This window comes from Leptonotus elevatus, chromosome 3 (assembly GCF_054856555.1).
Source record: "Leptonotus elevatus isolate MCC_2025b chromosome 3, RoL_Lele_1.0, whole genome shotgun sequence".
Lineage (NCBI taxonomy): Eukaryota > Metazoa > Chordata > Actinopteri > Syngnathiformes > Syngnathidae > Leptonotus > Leptonotus elevatus.
In genome coordinates this window covers 8,365,653-8,380,765 of record NC_141241.1, presented here as the reverse complement: position 1 = coordinate 8,380,765, position 15,113 = coordinate 8,365,653, and the positions used below count along the sequence as shown (strand labels likewise).

General features: G+C 42.6%; 1 protein-coding gene and 1 long non-coding RNA gene across 9 annotated transcripts in view; one reads left to right on the top strand and one right to left on the bottom strand.

Moving 5' to 3' along the window:
• Window positions 1-7,985, top strand: part of chd9 (chromodomain helicase DNA binding protein 9) — a 58,159-nt gene extending 50,174 nt beyond the window's left edge. For 4 of the 8 annotated variants that reach the window (XM_086072354.1, XM_086072349.1, XM_086072356.1 and 1 more), the window contains 10 exons: window positions 316-521; window positions 714-1,568; window positions 2,384-2,553; window positions 2,621-2,845; window positions 3,996-4,176; window positions 4,259-4,398; window positions 4,537-4,770; window positions 4,849-4,998; window positions 5,128-5,232; window positions 5,359-7,985. In XM_086072354.1, coding sequence (XP_085928480.1) covers window positions 316-521; window positions 714-1,568; window positions 2,384-2,553; window positions 2,621-2,845; window positions 3,996-4,176; window positions 4,259-4,398; window positions 4,537-4,770; window positions 4,849-4,998; window positions 5,128-5,232; window positions 5,359-6,213 — 3,121 coding nt within the window. In that variant the 3' untranslated portion in view covers window positions 6,214-7,985. The remainder of the gene's footprint in view (window positions 1-315; window positions 522-713; window positions 1,569-2,383; window positions 2,554-2,620; window positions 2,846-3,995; window positions 4,177-4,258; window positions 4,399-4,536; window positions 4,771-4,848; window positions 4,999-5,127; window positions 5,233-5,358) is intronic. The other 4 variants (XM_086072353.1, XM_086072352.1, XM_086072350.1 and 1 more) reach the window with 4 other exon arrangements.
• A 2,897-nt stretch (window positions 7,986-10,882) lies between these two features.
• Window positions 10,883-14,688, bottom strand: LOC147176855 (uncharacterized). Its single transcript, XR_015094462.1, has 4 exons — window positions 14,576-14,688; window positions 14,043-14,315; window positions 13,718-13,956; window positions 10,883-11,769 (listed from the first exon to the last, which is right to left on the bottom strand). It is a non-coding gene; the product is annotated as an uncharacterized LOC147176855 (long non-coding RNA).
• Window positions 14,689-15,113: the final 425 nt, after the last annotated feature.

Below are 15,113 nucleotides of genomic sequence, written 5' to 3'. Positions count from 1 at the left end.
CATTTCGGCAAAACGCTTCGGAGAGGAATAAAGGATTCAACTTTATGTATTCAATTCACCTCAACATTTATTGCGTTCGTTTTTTTGCATCTTGTATTGTGCCAAGACATATTTTACATTGAGAAAATCTCGCGGCAAAAAAATTGTGTTTTCACCCAAAATGTATATTGCATTGTGATGTAATGATGAGCTTGTTTCAGTTTTTGTATTTATCTGCGCCTGTTAAGTTGAACTTCAAGCTGAATTGATACTTGCAAGAATTGAACAAAAACGCACGCAAATATGAAATCGGCCATATATTTCCATTGTCAATAGATGGACCAGGCGGGAAGAGGCCGACTTCTACCGGGTGGTCTCCACGTTTGGCGTAGTCTTCAACCCGACATTGGGCCGCTTCGACTGGACAAAATTCCGGGCGATGGCACGTCTGCACAAGAAGACCGACGAAAGCCTGCAAAAGTACCTGTGCGCCTTCGCCGCCATGTGCAGACGGGTTTGCCGCCTGCCACCCAAAGATGGAGGTCAGAGGATACATACAACTCGCATGTACAGTACGGCTCGCGTTACCATGGTGACCGGGTGTTGCAACTATGCGAGCGGCTACTTATTCTCCCGATGTAGCATTGTAACAGTAAACGGGAAAAACAAACCGTTGTCTTTGGATTTAACGTGATTTGCCAGCGTGCTCATATTCGTCCCATCTTCATCCCCAGACTCCGCTGTGGACCCTTCCCTCAACATCCAACCCATCACGGAGGAACGGGCGTCTCGCACCTTGTACCGGGTGGAACTGCTGCGCCAGGTGAGGGAGCAGGTCCTTCGCCACCCGTTGCTCTACGAGCGCCTGCAACTGTGCCAGATCAGCTCCGACCTACCCGCCTGGTGGGAGGTCGGCACCCACGACCGGGACCTGCTCATTGGCGCCGCCAAGCACGGGGTCAGCCGCACGGATTATCACATACTCCGGGACCCCGATTTGGGCTTCATGGCGGCCCAGCGCAGCTACAGCCAGACGAAGGCCTTGCCGACGCCGCAGCAGCCGCTGGGCTTCACGCCGCTCCTGCAACCTCAGTACCCGGCGTCGGCCCCCGCTTCAGCGGTTCCGCCCCCTGCCCCGAGGGACTCCGAGACCGGCGGGGTTATCCCGAAAGCGGAGCCCCCCTCAGAAGGGGAGGAAAACAGCGAGAAAGCGAAGGAGAGCTGGAGTCCCGCCCTCGCACCAGAGACCCCCGCAGGAGTTGCGGAGGACAAACCCAACAGCGAGGGACAGATGGTGGCCGCAAGGACGAAGCCCCTCACACCCAACTCCTCCGAGAGAAAGCCCAAGAAGGTCAGCAAGAGGAGACGCAGGGAGAGGCGGGCCTCGGGGACCGACTCGGACGGCTCCTCGTCCAACACTTCGTCGCGCTCTTCCTCAACTTCCTCGTCGTCCTCTTCTTCCTCATCGCACTCCGGGTCCAGTTCGTCTTCGTCTTCTTCGTCCTGTTCTACCGGCTCTTCCTCGTCGTCGTCCTCATCCTCTTCTTCGGATGACAGTGGCAGCGAAGGAGAGGACAGGAAGAAGAAAGGTGAGAAGTCACGACGCGGTGTCGGCAGTAACCGTAAAATGCTCTCGCCAAATTGGAATGACGAAATACTAACTGAATTGACGACTGTCATGGCAAACAGTCGAGCAAAATAGGGATGTGTGGATATCCAAACGATACGATATTGTCACGATGCTGTGGGAAGGTTAGCGGTATTTATATATATAAAAAAAAAAAAGCTCACGATATTTTAGAAAAACTCTGAATATTGTTTTTGTTTTTTAAGAAAGAAAAGCTCATATTGGAAAAAAAAAAGCACAATATTGTGTTTTGTACATAACAGCCGACACAAAGAAATAAGCTTGTCCAATCATTTTATTGACACAAATGTGCTCCGATTGACTTAAAAAAGTCGAAAAGTAATGTTTGTTAAAAAATATTTGCTGGTGTGAGTGATAACCGCTACAGTATGCCCGGTTAGGACATATTTTATCAATGTTTATTATTCCTAAAAAAATATATAAAAAAAAAAAAGTGGATTTGGACCGCTTTTTGGGTGCCTGAAAACTGTCACTGAAAATGTATGTTGGGGGAATGCAGCCTCTCAAAATTCTTTGAATGAATTCCAGAGCTCATTATGTGACAAACTTCTATTGGGTAATAATTGGCACAAATGAGCCCCATCAAAGATGATAAGCAATGCTAAATTGCTAAGCTTTTTTGCTCACGCAAAGTTGAATCATTTTTCTTGGATACTTCAAAAAAATATATAAATCCTGAGACCACTTACCATAGCTATGGTAATCGGCGGCCTGAGAAAGTCTCAAAGCTTCCAACACGGTCTGTGATGTTTCCAGTGCCCGCAGCTGCAAGCGTGAAGGCCTTTGACGAGGACAGCGCGGCATCGTTAGGCACCGCGACCCACGATGCGCGAGATCCCCACGCGGCCCAGAACGGCGTCGCCAACAGCGCGCCGCATCCCTTCCAAGCGGGCGGCTACATGCTCGGTGCCACCCACTGGCCCAAGGTGAGTCGCCATCTCGCTTATTGAGGCGGCCGTTCGAGTGCCTGATGACCGCATTGCTCAAATTCAGGACCGCGTCATCATCAACCGTCTGGACAGCATATGCCAAGCGGTGCTGAAGGGCAAGTGGCCGGCCACGCGGCGCGTCTACGAACCCGGCGGCCCCGTGGCGTCCTTCTACACCACCAAGCTCTTGGACGGCAGCCTGTGCGAGGACCCCTCGGCCTCGCCCCAGGGGTCTAAGGTGACCGAGCATGTTGCAGAAAACAAGGAGTTCTCAGTCAAGCTCAACGATGTATGTTGATTTCACCCGCCCTCGTCTCCCCCCCCCCCCTTCCCAGCTCCTCCGCCGCCACGTTGGGCATGTCACTGTGATTTTCCTGCTCTGTCTTTCCTTGGGTGGGGGGGAGGGGGGGGGGGGGTGATTCTTTGAGCAGCGGGAGGAATGTACAGTAATAACAGCCTTTCCTCTCTTTTTCCCTACACACTTTGAATTAGGCCCAAAGGACAACATTACGCCAACGTTAAAGGGTCCACGATTTCTTTATAACATTTGGATTTTTTTCCTCTTTTGGCTTCCAATTACAGTCCGTTTAGTTCTGCCTACTGTCTTCTGTGTGGCAGGTGTCCCGGTTGCACTAACACGCAAAGTCGCACAAGCACTTACAGTGGAACCTCAGACTTGTACAAACTAGTTAAGATGGTAATTTTTTTTTAAATAGAGCGGAAAAAGCTGAACCTTTTATTAAAAAAAAAAAAAAAGTAAAACTTGTAAAGGAAAAGAGGTGAACTAAAATAATAATAATAAAGAAATAAAAATAAAAATGTCAGAAAGTAAAACTTAAAAAAAAAAAAAAAAGTTAAATTGTCCCCAAAAATGGTAAGTTTTTGAAATTGAAAAGGGAAAACTTGTCAAGTAGGGAAACATTTCAAAAATAAATGTAATGGACAAATTACAAAACATTTGCCCCAAAAATAAATAAAACTGTCAAAAATGTACATATTGTCAGAAAATGAGTGGGAAAAAAATTGACAGTTTAAAAAAAGTGTAAAAAAAAAAGAAAGAAAAAAAAGCACATTAAATGAAAAATAAAAACCTCAAAAAGTACAACTTTTTTTAAAATGGAAGTTTGTTCGGAAAATTGTCAAAAACACTAACGACACCCATGATTTCCTTTCACTGGCCGCATAAAAGGCTGTGGTGGACCGCATCTGGCCCCCGGGCCTTGAGTTTGACAATAATCACTGAGCTAAAGATTTACTAAAGTCTGCCAAGTGCTGTTCAAAGGTTGAGGTTCTGCTATATTAATTTGTGTTTTCAAAAGACATGTTCCATTAGTGCTATACAAAAAAAAAACAAAAAAAACCTTGGCTTAACCAACAAAGGATTTCCCACATTTTCCCATCAGAATCATCCACTAACCGAAACATGTGGCTGTGTTCAGCAGGAGGGAGGTCTCAAGTTGACCTTCCAGAAACAGGGTCTCCCCCTGAAGAGAGCCTTGGACTCTGAGGAGGCCCCCCAAGCCCAGCAGCAGCAGTACCTGGCCCGGCTCCACGACCTGCAGAGTGCCTGTGACACGGGCCTGGCCGACATCACCAAGCCGCAGTGCAGCTTCCAGAACGGTACGTGCGACAAAAAAAAAAGAAGAAAAAGATGCTTTTCCCTGAGTAGCTTGTTGCAGAGATTTATTTGTGGGTGCTTCAGTGCCTTCAGGTTTTACTGGCGCCATGAGGCTGAACGGGGTTCTGGATAGCCAGCCGGTGGTGAAGCGGCGACGGGGGAGGAGGAAGAATGTGGAGGGCATGGACCTGCTCTTTATGAACAGGACTCAAGTCCATGATCAGGTAAAAGTTCCTGGGAAGGGCAATAAAGATGTAAACACGAAATGGGAACACGATAGGAAGCTTCAAATTCCCCCACTGTGTGAACATGACACACAAAAGTCAGCAGGGGATGACATCGAACCTCACCCATGTTCCCAGGCGGCTCCTGGTTGGGGCGGCATCGGCCAAGTGGGCGTGGCTCCAGTGCCAGGTTACAACCACCAGACCTCGGGCCCGGGCCCGGGCCCGGAGGACGCGGAGAGCAGGGTCCCGGTCATCAACCTCAAAGATGGCACCCGGCTGGCTGGGGACGACGCTCCCAAGAGGAAAGATCTGGAACAGTGGCTGAAGGAGCATCCGGGCTTTGTGGCCGACACGGGCGCCTTCATCCCCGTGAGTTATCTTGATGGATGTTGCCATTGTTGGTGTTGGTGTTTTTTTTTTTTTTTACATGTTTGTTTTTGTTCACAGGGCGTGAATAAGATGCCTCTGCAGTTCCACGTCCAGGATGGGCGACCCAAGCAGAAGAGGCACCGCTGCAGGAATCCCAACAAGATCGACGTCAACAGCCTGACGGGCGAAGAGCGAGTGCAGATCATCAACAGGAGGAACGCTCGCAAGGTACGTTATCGTAGTGCGCCGCTTTGGTGTGTAGAACAAAAAGTTTTTCTTTTCAATGAGTTTTGATTTTATACTTATTAAAAAAGACAACAATGAAATGTAATCTTACATCAATTGTTTGACTTGAAGGTTGGTGGAGCTTTTGCGCCTCCCCTCAAGGATCTGTGCCGCTTCCTTCAGGAGAACCCCGAATACGGCGTCCCGCCCGAATGGGCCGACGTCGTGAAACAGTCGGTGAGTATTTAAACTGCAAACCCTGACAGGTTTGGGAAAATGTTCAATTGGTAGAAAGGAAAAGAAAAAAAATGAAAGAAACGGAGACCTCCTTCAAATGAACACAGAATACTTGACCTCTTTCAGGGTTACCTCCCAGCGAGCATGTTTGACAGGATCCTGACGGGTCCCATCGTTCCTGAGGAGGTGAGCCGGCGAGGGCGGCGTCCAAAGAACCCTCTGGTTAAGGCGGCGACGGCGGCCATGACGTCCAATGCTACAGCGGCGTCCTCCGCATTAGGCCTCAACCCCCTGCTGGCCAACGGGCTCCTGGCGGGCATGGACCTGAGCAGCCTCCAGGCCTTCCAGCAGAACCTGCAGCTCACCGCCGGCCTCATGAGCCTGCCCTCCTCGGACGCCGGGAACCTGGCGGCGAGCAACCTGGCCGCCATGTTTCCCATGATGCTCTCGGGCATGGCGGGACTGCCCAACTTGTTGGGCGTGAGCGGCTTGCTCGGGAAGAATCAGGAAGGAGGCGGAGGAGGCGCGGGCGGCGGCGGCGGCTCCGAGGACAAGGAGATGGGAGTCGGCGGCGCGACGGGAGAGCCATGCAGCCTCAGTGGGGGACGGACAAAAAGCACAGACGCCGCCGCCGCCGCTTCCTCTCAAAGTGCCTCGTCCACCTCCAGCCCGCCTCTCCCGCTCAACCCCTTGTTGCTGTCGAGCATGCTTTACCCAGGGATGCTTCTCACTCCAGGCCTTAACCTCCCCGTGCCCAACGCGCAGCCCGACCACACGCCACCTCCCCCTCCTCCCCTCCCACCTCCTCCTCCTCAAGCGACCGCCGTCGAAACGGAAACTTTGGAAGATGACGACGACGACGATGATGACGACGAAGAGTCGGGAGAGCCCAAAGACAACAGCGGGAAAGCCGAGTCGTCTTCATCCGAGTCCGGGAGCTCCTCCTCATCCTCGGACGACTCCGACTCCAGCAAGGACTGATGGAATATTCATTTATTTATGTACTGCCTCCTTACAAATGTATTCATAATATTCACATATATGTGGATACCCCCCCCCCCCCCACACACACCACCACCAATCACCCTCCTCACAGCACTTAAGATTTCTTTACGTGTAAATAACTAACCAAATGGTTGTGTAATAAAACAAAAATGTCAACAACAAAAAAACACAAAAAAAAGAAAGAATTGAACTCAAATGTAAACGTTTGTGGACGAGGTAGCGTCTTGTTTCCAGACATTTTGCATGTCGGACTTGAGTAGAAGCGTCACCTTGTACTGTTTCATACAAAAAAAAGAAAGAAAGAAAGAAAAGGCATTATTGTAATTATTATTAAGTCGGGATTTAATTTTATTATTAAAGAATGCATTGAGCTGTACTATTAATATATTTTGATGGCGGGGTGATGATGTAAATATGACACGCTTGCTTTGCAGATCATGCGGATGTGAGCAATAACTCGGGCAGCTAACGAATGTCACTCAAGCTGTAGATTCCGTCACGTTCCAAAAAAGGCTTTTCACGTTGGTCCTGTCATTCATAAATTCATTTAATTTTATTTTTGTTGTGACCAGCACAAGTGGACTCCTGTTTTAGCACAGCCGTCTTGCAGTCGAGGTGTCCCAAGAGGACTTTACTTCCTGTGCGGAGTTTTCATGTTCTCCTCGTGCTTGCTTTTCCGGTTACTTCCTCTCCCATCCCCCCAAAAACATGCAATTCAGTTTTATTGACGACGCTAAATTGTCCATAGGTGTGAATGTTAATATGAATGTGAACGCTTGTCCACTCGCACCCTGTAATTGACCTCCTCAAAGCCTTCCTGAGCTTCTTCTGTGCCAAAATCACACTGGCTTCATTTTCTTCCAGCGCTTCCTGATCGCTAGCACCTCTTCTTCCTCTTTCCCAGCCCCCCATCGACCACCTTCCGACGGCTCAAGCGCACAAAAAAAAAAAATAATAATGTTTTGATTGTTGTTCGACACGGCAGTGCCACATTTAGCCAGCGCGCCTAGCATACAAGCTAGCTCGGGCAAGGGCTCGAACAGTCCCGCAACTCACGCTAGTTTTTGATTGGTTTGTTTGTTTTGAGCTTCAGCTTAGACTTAGAAGTGCCCTTATCTCGTACCTCTGCTTTTCAACCCTCTTTTTGTTTTTCTTTTTGAAGGGGGGGATAATTGGGGGACCGCAAACACTGGAATTCCAGCAAAGTCGAAGTACCTTTGCTGCCCTCTTGTGGACTGTTAGTTCATCAACACTCTTAATTGTGGTCGTCTCTCCTTTCTCTAATGGTCAGTGATCGCACAGACTGAAAAGCTTGCAGTGATTCACACACAATACGCTTTTCCCCCTATTGTAGTGCCCTTATACATAATTATGTGACTATTATGGTACAATATTACACACACACACAAACACACACTACTGCTGTACAGGAAGGTATCCATGTCATCACTGAGAAAAGATCTTTCTTTTTTTTTCTTCCTTTCAATTTTATTTCAAGGTTTGACAATGTCCAAGTGTCACCATGGTCAGTTTTTGTCATGTTATTTTTTGTAATATGTTGCGCTCTGTGTAGTCAAACTAATTTCATGTAGTCGAAAAAAGGAGGGAAAAAAGGTGGGAGGGGGGATGTGTCTTAAAAACAGACAAAAAAAAAAAGTCATTTGTAATTTATTGGATTACTTTCTATGAAGTTCTATAGAGGAAACTGAGGTTTAATTATTTTTATTAAACATATTCTTCTGACTATCCATCAGGTGTCAATTTGTATGAGAATTTGTTTTCATTAATTTTTTTCTGTATTCTATGTTTTGCTTCTTCTTTTTTTTATTTACTATATTATAGTGTTTTGTTAATATTGGTTTAAAACTGCACTACTGTACCTATTTGGTCCATTTAAATCTTTAGCATAGGCATGATAGAATTTTCAAATATCACATTCGAACTAAGTAATTTAGCATTAATATAATGAACTCATCTTTTAATAACATAATCATTAATCTTGTGTGTGGACATAAATTTATCCTCAGATCTGATCGAAAGTCTAGTTTTACTTTGACACATAGTGAAGTAGTTTTTTATTTTGTTTAAAATCTAGTTTGGGGTGTAGTTTTTTATTTATTTTTTGCTCTGACTCGGATTTAGTTCAAAATCATTTGTTTCCTTGCTTGGATTTCATGACATCATCCTCAATCTTGATCAAGAAGAGTAGTGTTTTTGTCTAGATACAGAACAAAAATAGGAATGTACTAAAATATATATTTTTTGCTTTGATGTTTAAAGTGAAAAAGAAAAAAATCTGACATTGTATAAAAACATAGATGGCTTTGTTTGCACATGCTGTCAGAAAACCTCTGATCCTGATTCCTGACCATAATAAGTTCTATTATTCAGCAGCTAACAGCACGAATATTTGTAATAATTCTGAAATCAAAATCTGTTGAATCCTGTTCAAGATCAATCAATCAAATACCAAAACAATCTCCAGTTGAGTCCAAAATCAAAAGTCTTGCTCAAAACCAGTTGGACTTTTGTGATGCCCTCTTCATGTCTGACAGCATCACTTGAGTGTCCCGGCTCTGGTTGCCATGGTAACGGGCACACAATATCCTTGCCGTGTTTAGCCATCACCGGGTGTGTGTTGCCTGGTAGGTGAGCCGGCAAAACAATAGGAGGCGGACCCAGCCACAGGTCAGGAAGTGATCACGGTCGCCATGGAAACGCTCCACGCGAATAACGCCACGCTAAGATTGGAGCAGAACTTGAGAAAGTCTCGACTGGCGAAAGCAGCAGCATTAAAGTCATGGGCTGCAACACCAGCAGGGCCGCCACCGCTGGGGCGGACCCTTCGGAAAAGCCAGCCGAAAGACCCGAGACGGCGGCGTCTGTCTCGCCGGTGACCGCGACATTTTCGCCGAATGTTCAAGTGGACGAGGGGGCGGACAAAGAGGAAGCGGAACAACTCGGGGACAGCTGAGAGAAAGTAAGTCACCAAACATCTGCTTAGAGTGATATATAGCCTATATATAGTCGTATGTAAAATTATAGAATATACTAAGACTAAATTAGCAACATGACAAGAGTAAAAGATCCACTTTTTGCAGCACTACTCATACAAGTCAAAATACTAAGAAAAGAAAAGTTGAAATATCATATAATAATTTTTTGAATTTAAAGAAAGAAAATTAAAAATAGGCCTACAATGAAGTCGCAAATTTCGGAGCGCAAAGTAAGATTATTACAGTAATTAAAGTAGAACAAGACCAAAAAAAAAAGTTTCAATATAAAAATGATTAAATCTCACAATTATCTGATATTACGAGAATGTAAAAAAAAAAGTTGTACTTTATCTATGTTCCTTAATTAAGTAATGGCTTAGCAGCTAAGATGAATGATTATTATTTTTTTCTTAAGAGGGTGTGAATTTTATTTTATTTATTTATTTTTTCTTTTCACTTTACAGATTCTCATTTCCGGGGGTGACTGAGAAGGACAGAAGCCTGCACTGCTGTCCAATTCAACAACGATGATCATATTAAAAAGTATTTTGGGATAAACTTTGGTTGATTTATTATTATTATTATATCTACCTTTACAAATGTCTCATTCCGTTAACCAATGTTGTCATTTGACCTGTCCGCCACTAGATGGCGACGTGGTGTAAGAAACAAACTTAGCTGCCGTTTTTCTTTCCTCCACCAGAGGGTAGCAGCGCCCTTTACCTCATCGCGCCAAACAGGAAAACGCTCGGGGATATCAGATGTGAGAAAAGTTTTTTTGTATGCATAGTGTATAAATATAAGATTCAACTTCAGCACATCATTTTTCATGTACAGTGGATATTTTGCATTGCTTAAAACAAAAAGATTCAACTTCATTACAATATTATTTTGCTCAGCAGAATGTATGTATATAATTAAACAGGTATAAAAGGGTGTACAAGTAGGGGATGTGAAAGTCCTGAAGGCAAATCCGGTCCAACTGGACTTTAAAAGGTCAGCAGATACAAGGAGACATGTGGGTCACCAACAAGGATGCTAGCGCAAAGACTAACCTTTAGGGTACAAAATACAACCAGACATAATGACCTCATCATATTCAGACACACTTGGAATTTCAAGTCACCTTTTTGAGGGTCTCGACATGCCCGAAAAACATATTTTTCTTGAAAATATTGAGAGGCCCCCAGCATAATCAACCCAAAACGCACTCAGTAGCGCGCCCTGGAAAATCAACAAAAAATGGTCAAAATTAATTGAGCAATCAATTATCAAGTTTTGTTATTTTTCTATACATGTTTATATACACGCGTAGGTATAATCGTGTTCATTATGTGTGTGTGTGCCAGGTGGCCGTCATCTCTGAGCTGAGTGGTGTTAAAATAATAATGATTATTATTAGGCTCTCATATCCTTTCCCAGGCCTAATTACATGCCCGTCATTAAAATGCTAATTGGCGCTATAAAAGGGGCAATTAAAAGGCTCATTAAAAAGGCTTTGTTCCAGCAGCCTACCTGCACGACCACCGGTGCTAAAGTCTAATAATCCCTTTTAAATGGGAGTTCAGACGAGGGTCAGCGCCTTCTCATAGGGGGCGCTATGAGGCCTTTTATTCTCATGCTACACGTCAATCGTCGTTGTGTAGTCATTTTTCAGTTTTTTTTTTTTTTTTTTTTAACTCATTCACTGCCATTGACGGCTCTAAATGTCAAATAATTAATTTGAACTATTTCCATTAGTTGAACTTTTTTTTTCCACTTTTGTTAATACGAGTATGAAAACCTAGATATTTCTTTATTGTACATTTAGAACAGATATAAAATGTGCATTAATCGTGAGTTAACTAATAAAGTCATGCGATTAATTCCGATTAAAAAAATGTAATCGCTTGACGCCCCGAATTTTTAATAATCTTTTTATTTTTTATTCATTCACTGCCATTGACGGTTCTAAATGTCAAAAAAATCATTTTAACTATTTGCATTAGTTTAACTTTTTCTCCACTTTTGTTAACACGAGTATGAAAACCTAGATTTTTTTAATTGTACATTTAGAACCGACATAAAATTTGTGATTAATCGTGAGTTAACTAGTGAAGTCATGTGATAAATAACGATTAAAACATTTTTAATAATCTTTTTTTATGAATTTATGGCAGTAACATTGTAGTTCATGCCGGGCTCATTTTGTAAACTAGCACAAGTCACACAGACTTAGTGAGCTGACGATTTGCTGTTGACAAAGAGGAAGCAAATCCAGTCATGTGAGCCGTGCTAGCTAGCCACATAGCCTGGGGGTGGGCGGTGGGGGGTGGGGGATGTTGTCCCCCTGGATCAGCTCCCTCCAAAAGGGGAGCATATGTTCAATATGACACATGGCTGCCTTGATACAAGTGAGCGTGTTCATGCTTTTATCTCCCCACTCTCCTCCATCTTGTTGCTGCAAATACCATAGCAACCAACATACGAGATGCGATGGAGGCAAAGGATACAGGTGACTACGTGTCCTCTACTTCTCTTGTGGGCATCTGAAAAACTGAAGACAAATGTAAGGGTCAGGTGTTGATGTCATGTATATTTTGGTTTTGTCTCAGTGATGATATCGTTGTGTGTGGAAATTCCTCTCTTAAAAAGGTTAGCCGACTCCAAGAAGTCGCGGTATAAACCACCGGGAGCAAGTTTGGTTCAGGCCGGATGAGTAAGTAGCACATATGTTGGAGTTGACATGGAGTCACTCTGTTGAACGGCACAATGTCCAGCAGGCCGGGATGTGATATGACAAGCAGGCCGGAGCCTCACGGCGCTCTCTGATCCGCTTTGTTCTAAGCACTATGACCTGTTTGGTGCGTATACGTACCTACACATCGTAGGTCGTAGCAAGCCATTCTGTGTCAAGTCAGTCTGCCACATAGACACGTAAACTGTAGCTAGTCATAGAAATACAAAAGTTGTTCTTGAAAAAAATGACCATCGTTAACTCATTCACTGCCATAAATTCATAAAAAAAAGAAAAGATCATCAAAAATTAGGGGCGACAGGCGATTAACATTTTTAATTGTAATTAATCGCATGACTTCACTAATTAACTTCTATATCTGTTCTAAATGTACAATAATTTTTTCCCCTAGGTTTTCATACTGTTGTTAACAAAAGTGGAAAAAAGATGTTAAACTAATAGAAATAGTTAAAATTAATTTTGGGCGTCTATAGCCGTCAATGGCAATGGATTAATAAAAGAAAAAAAGAAAACATTATTCAAAATTAGGGGCGACAGGCGATTAACATTTTTAATTGTAATTAATCGCATGACTTCACTAATTAACTCACGATTAATCAAAAATTATATATCTGTTCTTAATGTACAATAAAAAAAAATTCTAGGTTTTCAAACTTGTTAACAAAAGTGGAAAAAAAATGTTAAACTAATAGAAATAGTTAAAATTAATTTTGGGCGTCTATAGCCGTCAATGGCAATGGATTAATAAAAGAAAAAAAGAAAACATTATTCAAAATTAGGGGCGACAGGCGATTAACATTTTTAATTGTAATTAATCGCATGACTTCACTAATTAACTCACGATTAATCAAAAATTATATATCTGTTCTTAATGTACAATAAAAAAAAATTCTAGGTTTTCAAACTCTTGCTAACAAAAGTGGAAAAAAAAATTAACTAATAGAAATAGTTCAAATTAATTTTTGCCGTCTATAGCCGTCAATGGCAATGGATAAATAAAAAAAGAAAGAAAACATTATTCAAAATTAGGGGCGACAGGCGATTAACATTTTTAATTGTAATTAATCGCATGACTTCACTAAGTAACTCACGATGAATCTCAAATTCTATATCTGTTCTAAATGTACAACAACAAAAATTCTAGGTTTTCAAACTCTTGTTAACAAAAGTGGAAAAAAAATTTAAACTAATAGAAATAGTTAAAATTATTTTTTGGGCGTCTATAGCCGTCAATGGCAATGGATAAATTAAAAAAGAAAGAACACATTATCAAAAATTAGGGGCGACAGGCGATTAACATTTTTAATTGTAATTAATCGCATGACTTCACTAATTAACTCACGATTAATCCCAAATTCTATATCTGTTCTAAATGTACAATAAAAACATTCTAGGTTTTCATACTCTTGTTAACAAAAGTGGAAAGAAATGTTAAACTAAAAGAAATAGTTTAAGTGAATTTTTGACGTCTACAGCCGTCAATGGCAGTGAATGAGTTAAGATGCCTTAGAGAGGCCACTGTCAATTAATAAGACATTGGATGGAAAATCTATGTTGCCTGCACCAAAGTCAGCAAGGCCCTTGGTATGAGTTTCGTTTAAATAAAAACAATCTATAAATATAACAAACTAGAACCCCTTTCTATCAAGAGAGAATCATTGTCACCGTGTTTTTCAGATTCGACACGAGTATGAATTTGGTGTCTTGTGTTTTGTTAGCGTGTGACTACACATCCAATTTTTCACACCTTGAAAAGCAGCTGCTCCATTTACTCTTCATATCAACAAGAGCGCGGCAGCCATATTCTGCTCCGATGTTGTCATATCTGAAAGAGGCACAAAAAGCACGAAACAAACAAAGAAGAAAATGATCGAGATTGCTTTGCGTGCATCACGTTGCATTGCCAGGGAGATGTGTCCATTTATCCAGGCCAGACGACCACGACCACCGGATGAAGTTTTGCTCCACTTTAATGACTTTGCAGGGCTGGGCCATGCGGGTTGAAAGCAAACAAACCATAACTTTCCCTGACACCACCCACCCCCCCTCACCCCCGTCCCATTCTGCCTTACAATGACCTCTTGACCTCTGATGGATTCTCCTTGACAAAGCATTCCTTATGACTGAGCGGACACTGAAGTCTCCATCATCTGCCTCGAGGCCCACGTCAGAAGAAGAACAGGTCGTAGATGTTCACTTGTATCCCCAAAAGGTGTAAAACCAAAATCAAACAAATGATAGAGCCTGTAGCGAGCCCGGCTAGACAATTGTGAAGCATACTGGTGTTTCATAAAGTTTTTTAATTTTTTTATTCCTTCCTTGTTCCATTTGACACACCGTAAAGCCTATACCGCAAACAAACAAATAATAAACATTAGTGACAGTCCTTAAAAGTTGTCAAATATACTTTCAACACAACTTTCAGCCATACATATGAAGAATTAAGTTATCCAAAACAGAAAGCTAGTAGCGTCAATCAACCACCTATGAGAAGCTATCATTAGCTTAACTTCAATTGAAAATAACATACACACAAAAAAAAACGAATTTTCAGTAATTCACGTCATTAAAAATCACAATAAATCAAATGAAACAACACAAATACCTTGTCGTCATTCCAGCTAGGATAGTCAGCAACAATGTAAATCGGCGTTTCAGTCAGCAATATGTTGAATCGCGGACCTTCTTTTTTTTCAGCGTCTTTCTGTTAGGTGTAAAGACATCTCTATTGGATAGCACTTCCTGGACTGCCGGAAGTGCGTCAAAATAAAAGCGCATAAACATTAAAGTTACGACTAAAAAAAATAAAGCATGGAGGGAACAGCATATTGACATTAGAAATCCAAAAGTTTGTCAAATTCATTAACAGAGTCGTTACAGATTCCATTTTGAGTAACTATATTGAGGAGGTGAGCCAATTGAATTGCTAGCTTGAAGTGCACATCCATTTCAACAGGAAGGCAAAACCTTTTAGCACTTTATTATTTATTTTTTTAATCATCCTTCAAATATAAACATTTATTATATAATTTAATCCAAAAGAACATGCCGGTCCATTAAAGAAAATATTCTCTGGGCATTTTTGTCTGTCATGAAGTACAAGGATTTTTTTGTATAGCTTGAGATCATTCTTCCAACTGTTG